At 48.0% G+C, this 7,909-nt stretch overlaps 1 protein-coding gene across 1 annotated transcript in view; it reads left to right on the top strand.

The window, feature by feature from the left end:
• Nucleotides 1–7,909, top strand: part of LOC107121622 (teneurin-4-like) — a gene marked incomplete at its 3' end in the record, with an annotated part of 181,711 nt that overhangs the window by 32,083 nt on the left and 141,719 nt on the right. Inside the window, exon 2 of the mRNA XM_015424576.1 lies at nt 4,793–4,963. Coding sequence (XP_015280062.1) covers nt 4,793–4,963 — 171 coding nt within the window. The remainder of the gene's footprint in view (nt 1–4,792; nt 4,964–7,909) is intronic.

The following is a 7,909-nucleotide window of genomic DNA, read 5'->3' as shown; positions in this document are numbered from 1 at the left end:
CATGCGGTGGAAGGGTAACACGCCGGAAAGGGTTAGCCGTTGTTCTCCTCCTTCGGTGGTCTTGTTTTTGCTCTGTACGGTCGACCTATAAGAAGAGATGGGTAAATCTTTCAGAGCAGCCTGCCCACAACAGTTAATTTCTGCCTCGTTTGGATTAGGGCCAGATTATTGTAAATTTTAAAGTTCGTATTGCCCTTTTCAGCCACAATTAGCTCCCAAAGATTAGCTCAGCGGTTAGAATAAAATTAATGAGTTCATTACATAAGAACATAAGAGAAGCCAGTGTTGGATCAGGCCAAAGGCCCATCCCGTCCAACACTCTGTGTCACACAGTGGCCAGAAATACCAGGTGCCATCAGGAGGCCAGGACATTAGAAGCCCTCCCACTGTTGGCCCCCCCCCCCCAAGCACCAAGAAGACAGAGCATCACTTGCCATTGAAGTTCATTTGCCTTTTGAGCTAAGACCTTAAGGTTGCTAGGTCTCTCCTAACCACTGGTGGGATGGGGCTGTGGGGGTAGGTTTGCTAGATCCAGGTTGGGAAACTCCTGGAGATTTGGGGATGGAGCCTGGGGGGGGGGGACAGAGGCCTCAGTGGGGTACAATGAGACAGACTCCACCCTCCAAAGCATCCATTTTCTCCAGGGGGAACGGGTCTCTGCAGTCTGGAGATGAGCTGTAATTCTGGGAGATTCCCAGGTCCCACCTGGAGGCTGGCATCCCTAGCTAAGGTCCTGTTGTACTCTTGATGGTATTTCCGGAGTCTGGAGGCCTCTCTGTTACTAACCTGTGTTGTCTGTTGCCACCAAGAACCATGGTCCCACCTGGAGGCTGGCATCCCTAGCTAAGGTCCTGTTGCACTCTTGATGGTATTTCTGGAGTCTGCAGGCCTCTGTGTTACTAACCTGTGTTGTCTGTTGCCACCAAGAACCATGGTAATTGTAGCTTCCAGTCCTTCCTGCCTCAGTTGATTCAGCTTGGAAGAACTGGGAAGGACATTCCCTGTGCCTTCAATTAGAAATAAAAGTGATTCTAGGGCTTAAGCCGGCACCCTCCATCGGTAAGACCCATCCCTGCAGATAGTCTTCCCTCCCATCAAGAAGAAGAAGAAGAGGAGGAGGAAGAGAAGAAGGAGATTGGATTTATACCCCGCCCTTCACTCGGAGTCTCAGAGCGGCTTACAAACTCCTTTCCCTTCCCCTCCCCACAAGGTCGGTGAGGCTGAGAGAGCTCTTTCAAGAACACCCAACTGACTGAACAGAATAAGGCCTGGTTTATTCATGACGCGAGCCCTTATTATAGTGAACCTATGAACAGCGCACATGTCTGTGTGTTCACTTAACCAGTATAGTGTAGTGGTTAAGAGCGGCGGACTCTGATGTGGAGAACTGGGTTTGATTCTGCACTCCTCCACGTGATGCCAGCTGGGTGACCTTGGGCCAGTCACAGTTCTCTCAGAACTCTCTTAGCCCCACCCAACTCACAGGGGATCTGTTGTAGGGAGGGGAAGGGAAGGAGATTGTAAGCCACCCTGAGACTCCTTTGAGTAGTGAAGAGCAGGGTATGAAACCAACTCCTCCTCATCATCTTCTTCTTCTGGAGAGCCAGTTTGTTGTACTGGTTAAGTGCACAGACTCTAGTCTGGGAGAATCGGGTTTGATTCCCCACTCCTCCACTTGCAGCTGCTGGATGACCTTGGGCAAGCCATAGTTCTGGCACAGCTGTTCTTGAAAGAGCTGTTTCTGTCAGAGTTCTCAGCCTCACCTACCTCACAGGGTGTCTGTTGTGTGGAGGGGAAGGGGAAGGCGTTTTTAAGCCACTCTGAGTGAAGGGCAGGGTATAAATTCAATCTCCTCTTCCTCTTCTTCTTCTTCCTTTTCTTCTTCTCCTTCTTCTTCTTCTTCTTCTTCTTCTTCTCCCTCTTCTCCTCCTCCTCCTCCTCCTCCGCCTTCTTCTCCCCCCAGTACCTGGCTAAATGCAGTTTCAGTCATATGTTCAGTTGTATATGCATTGACTAAGCGTAAGAATTACTGGATAGGTATATAAAGAGCAATCAAGCATATACTGTACACGGATTGTTACAATTGTGCACTGCAACTTGTGAACAGAGCTAAGGAATGAAGTGGTAGAAAAAAGAGGTGGTAGAAAATTGAGGTGGTAAAATGAATTGTACCATTTCAGATTGCCAGCGGTGGTGGTGAATTCCAACTCTGAATATTCCTTCGCATACAAAACTTCGTGCAGAGAGGATAACTAGCACACCGGATGGATTCTAGCCCCTCTCTTTGATTCCTGGGCTGATTTTGCTGTTCCCAGGATGTTTTCGATATAGGGGAGCATTCCAGGACTCGGACCTCCGTGATCTTCTGCCCACTGCCAGAAACGGAGCAGTCCCCTCCACCACCTTGACATTTTACCACCTTACTCCCGCTTCATTCTCCCGTAGGAGTTTTGGAAAGCCCAGGCTGTTGATGGAAAGGGATCCGGTTGTGGGGAAGGGAGTTGTCGCTATCAGGACTCCTGCAGGTTGTACCTGAAGGGCTTGGCGGTTTCCAAACTGAGGGAGTTTATTTTTAGACACTCCACTTTTGAAAGAGGCCACCATCACTTGCATGATTGTGGGACGCTGCGGAGGCCGTCCCGCACAGATGGGTTCCCAGAAGGATTACGGATGTTGTACATTATGGGATGTTGTACATTATGGGACTAGATTCGAGTCTCGTGGCATTGTAGAGACTGACGAGATTTCCGGGGTATTCTTTTGAGAGTCAAAGCTTCCTTCTTGTGATAGCAGGTACCAGGTACATTATGAGACCTCCATGACTGTTAGAAAGGAATTTAAGTTGGGACAGTGTCATGATTCCATGGTCCCATTACCTGGGACTGCTAGAAACTTCTAGACTCTTCCTGTGTTACCTTTTTGGCATGGTGTGGGTCCACAGCCCAGGGCTCACCCCTGTCTTACCTTTCTGTCACAAGAAGCACTAATGAGCAGAAAAGGAACTTCCAGCTCGTGTGGGAGGGGCCTCCACAATTACTTCCTGTGTCTGCTGGGACCACGCTGGTGTAAGAAGCGGACATGTTATCCATTTCTTCTACGTGACCCACACTCCTTATCCTTATGGTGTAGCAAAAAGAGTCACATTGAAGTGTCGACTGTAGTGATATGGGAGCAGATCCTCATGGCAGGAGGTGGCTTGCTCCACAGTGGTCTTCGAAGCAAAATGAATATAAAGTACTTTCAAAGCTAAGACAAGATGGGCAGCCCTGTTAATCTGTCTGTAGCAACAGGAAACAGCAAGAGTCCCGTAGCACCTTAAAGACTAACAAAATTTGTGGCAGGGTATGAACTTTAATGACGGCTCACTTTTTCAGATGCCTGAGGGTATCTGAAGAAGTGAGAAGGGACTCATGGAAGCCAGTTTGGTGTAGTGGTTAGCAGTGCGGACTCTAATCTGGGAGAAGCGGGTTTGATTCCCCACTCCTCCACATGTAGCTGCTGGTGGGACCTTGGGTCAGTTACAAGTTCTTTCAGAGCTGTTCTCTCAAGGACAGTCCTCGAGAGAGCTCTCTCAGCCCCACCTACCTCACAGGATGTCTGTTGTGGGGAGGGAAAGGGAAAGGAGATTGTAAGCTGCTCCGAGACTCCTTATGGCACGGAAAAGCAGGGTATATAAATCCAATCTCCTCCTCCTCCTCCTCCTCCTTCATACCCTGCCACAAATTTTGTTAGTCTTTAAGGTGCTTCAGGACTCTTGCTCTTTTCTAAAGCCAAGACAGTGAGCCTAGAAGTATGTAGCGTTCTTGGCTAACCACGACCGGTCTTCCCCCGACTGATCTAAAGGGGATTTTAAAAAATATTTCAATTAAAGCCAGTCTGTTAAAAAAAATAAGTCTGATAAATAGGTACATTTATGTGGTTGGTTGTTCTTACCGTTTTGGTTGGTTATGTTTAGTGTAAAATGTCTGTTGACAATGTATGAAGCATAATCAGAATATTAATTTTTAAAATGTATATCGAATGCTAACACGACTTCACTCCCGACGGGTTTAGGATACCATGTAAATCAAACACAAAGATCCCAGTCCCAATTGTGGGGGTGGGGATTGCAGGAGAACAATTGGTAGACGTAACCATTCTTCCCCATGCCAAATCTTCCTGCAAATAGCTGCCCCCTCCCATCCGACAGACACTTCAGAATGTCTTGTTCCCCATTTTGGCTTCCATACCTAGAAATAATACCAATTGGGGGGGAAATCGGGCACAGGAATTTGGGAGAAAAATCAAGGGGTGAGCAGTTAAATCACCCTCTCTTTGGTCTGTCAGGTGTCTCTTTCATGTGCCTACCCCTACATTTATTGCAGATTTTGGAGCATTTGTTTTCCTAAGACAATATGCAGTTACTCCCTTGGACCCTGCCTGCCCAAGCAGAGGATCTTGTCTGAAGAAAGCTCCGATTCCAAGTCTGTGGATCTCCGTAGCAAGAGAACTCTGCAGTGACGGGGCAGCTGCTAGTATAACTTTCCTTCGTTGTCCAGTTATGGTCACTCATACTTACAGATTGTGGTTGGGCACGAGGGAGGAGATACCCTTTTAGAAATATTAAACCCGAGCCCGTGAGGCGTTTACGGGTCAAAACCGTTTCCTTCAGCTGTATCCAATAGCGAGCAGGGTTGGCGCCCCGGGAGCCGAACGGGAGTATTAGTAAACGCCGCTCTTTACCTTTCGAAAATTCTCCTCAGCTGAGAAGCAAAAGCCCCCAAAAGATGACTTTTCTCATTGCTCACCACAGCCATGCACCTGTTTGGCCTAAACTGGCACCTGCAGCCGATGGACGGGCAGATGTATGAGATCACGGAAGATACGGCCAGCAGTTGGCCAGTGCCCACGGACATCTCCTTGTATTCCTCAGGGGGCACGGGGTTAGAATTACCTGACAGGAAAGGCAAAGGAGCCAGCGAAGGTACGATTGGTGTGTTGTCCTTTGTTGTGAGTCCTCTGTCTCTGCCTCTGAAATCCCAGACATCTGCCCTCATAACCTCATTGAACTCCTGAGAAAGACCTGCTCTTTCTTTCCCTCCCAACATTGCCACGCTCCTGTGCTTTCCCACTCTGTCGTGCATTCTAGAGTCGGTCGTTGTTCATCCGTGTTTCCATCTGTCTCTTTCCCAACACGCATCATCACGTCACGATGCATCCGGATCCATTCATAACGGGAAATATCTCTGCCATGCACATTTCCGCTTGATATTTCGACACCCCAAATTCCTCCAGCTTCATTTCCCCCATCTAACGTTGTCCTAATTGAAACTGCTGTCTTCAATGTCCTTTCTTTTACAGGGCTACGTAATCCTTGCTTACTCTGTCTGTTGTCACCAGGGGCGGTGGGTGGGTGGGTGTTGCAATTTGGATTCTGTACCTTAATATGAAAACGTTAGCTAAGAGCCACAAGCGGTAACCAGCTGTCTTCAAGCCACTTATTCTGAATCAGTCCCCATTTTTCAACATTTCTCAACCTTTGGAACATTGGGTTTTGTCCTGTGTGTGAAATTGCCCTCAATTTTCCTTTCAGAACTCTGATTTTTTCCTGTTGCTAGGGCTTAGAAAATATTATTATTTCTTCCATCCTGTTACTCTGATTCAAGATTTCCCGCTGGATTCTTCTCTTTTCGTTTTTAAAAAATTGACATCTGAAATTAAACACTGACATTGCAGGGATCAAACTTTGGGATTGAAACTAGCAATTTGGATGTTTCAGAAATTTTGGCTTAGGTTACCGGCAGCTTTTGTCCCGACTAGGGAGCAAATATTACCAGAACAGTTGATTTCCTTGGTGTGGAGTGTCACCCCCATACTAAAGATTTGATTTAAGAAGCAGAGAGAGTTGTTACTTCCATATAAGTGGGTGTCACAAGACCAATTTAATAGCTGGAAATTATTTCTCTTCTTCCCAGTCAAATGAAAGGGTCCATGTCTCACAGGAAATTTCCTGGCCTCCTTAAGATGCTAACAGGCATTAATGCTCACTGGAATTAGTAAACCGCAGCTGTTCAGGACTACATAAAACCAGCTTTTTGCTCAGGGAAAAAATACTTGACAGCTTGACAGCGTCTGAGATGGCATCTAATGAGGAGCCCATGTCAAAAATACCCGTGAGAGGTAAAGTTCTGACTCGCTTTAAGATCCAGTCACTATCCACTTGAGCAATGAGTCAAGAGTTTCCTCTAGGTGTACAGCAGACAGGGTTGTTGATTTTTTGTCTCCTCTAAACAGAAGGCTGAAGAAAACAAGGTATTCCAAACTGAAGCCCTGATTGAAATATACCACCATCGTCCCTGTTCTCCATATGGCCTGCAACGCAATTTGATGCTTCGCGTACTTGGGCACTGGAATGTCTTAGGGCAATTATTTCACAAGGCATGGGTTTTGGGTTTAGCGGCTATTGCTATTTATTGTTTTTATTGTTTGTTGATTTATGGGGTGAGCCGCCCTGGGCCCATTTTGGGGTCAGGGCGGGGTATAAATCTAATAAATAAAGGGTTTACCCAGATGTTCGTTCACCCAGTGCTTAGACAGGCTCTTCTCCAGATGTATCAGAGAATCACAGAGTTGGAAGGGGCCCTACAGGCCATCTAGTCCAACCCCCAGCTCAATGTAGGACCACCCTAGAGCATCCCTGACCAGTGGTTGTCCAGCCGCTGCTTAAAGACGGCCAGGGAGGGGGAGCTCACCACCTCCCGAGGCAGCTGATTCCACTGTGGCACAACTCTGTCAAAAAGTTTTTTCCTAATATCCAGCTGGTACCTTCCCGCCCTTAATTTAAACCCATGATTGCGAGTCCTCTCCTCTGCTGCCAACAGGAACAGCTCCCTGCCCTCCTCCTATAAGTGACAACCCTTCAGATACCTAAAGAGAACAATTCTGCCCCCCCCCTCCACCTCCTCTTCTCCAGACTGAACATTCCCACGTCCCTCAGCCTTTCCTCCTAAGGGCTTGGTATCCTGACACTGCTGGTTATAGATCGCATCCCATAAGTCTGTGTTCCTCAGCAGGTCACATGACAACTCCCGAGTCCTCCATCCTTACTTCCTCCATCATTAATGACCCACCTATACTTTTCATGGTGTCTCTTGGACTTCCAATCCAGTCTGTCACGTTTTTATATGACGAAGATTAAAACATTTGTACCCCCATCTTTCCTCGCGGTCCAAGGTGGCTTACAATAGTAGTTGGAAACCATTTCCAGTTAAGACCAGAATGAAATAACAAGCTCGTAATATCATGCTCGCTCCCTCCTGGAAAGATGCTTGCAATTCAAATCTCTTCAAAAGCCCTGCCAATGAGGGCTAAAGTACTGGATTCAGAGTGAAGCCTCCCGAATTCAAGAGCACCACAAAATAGAAGTGTTTCGTTATAAAATTCTGCAGGGAGAGTCAATAGAAGAGCAGTGAACAGTGAGGCTAAAAATAATGAAACTCTAAGTCTAAAGTAACTGCAATTACAAGCAGTGGATCAAAATCCAGATGTTACCTGTAAGACGGAGTCCAATAGGGTTACTCTTCAGGGAGCTCATTCCACAAAGCCAAAGCCACAATGGAAAAAAGCCCAGGCTCTGGTCGATGCCAGACAGTCCACCCCACAGAGGTCATTTCGGGGGGGATCGCAGTTCCCCCAGGTGAGGTACAGGGGGCGGGGCACATGACGAAGCTCCGCCCCCTGCTTCCGGCTGCTCCGCTTCCGGCCCTCATTCAGCCAGGAGGAGGCAGGAGAAGAGGGAGGGTAAGTTGCTTCCTCCCTGCCTCTCCCCACCCCTGCCTGCCTGGGGCCAGGGAGGGCCTTCGCGGGGCTTCCTTGCACTCCCGCCGGCCTTGCAGGTCCACCGCCGGGCCCCTCATGGGGCTCGGCAGTG

Source organism: Gekko japonicus, unplaced genomic scaffold (genome assembly GCF_001447785.1).
Source record: "Gekko japonicus isolate JY-2015 unplaced genomic scaffold, Gekko_japonicus_V1.1 scaffold2806, whole genome shotgun sequence".
In the NCBI taxonomy this organism is placed as follows: Eukaryota; Metazoa; Chordata; class Lepidosauria; order Squamata; family Gekkonidae; genus Gekko; species Gekko japonicus.
The sequence above is the reverse complement of the archived record's forward strand: the minus strand, read 5'-3'. Positions and strand labels throughout refer to the sequence as shown.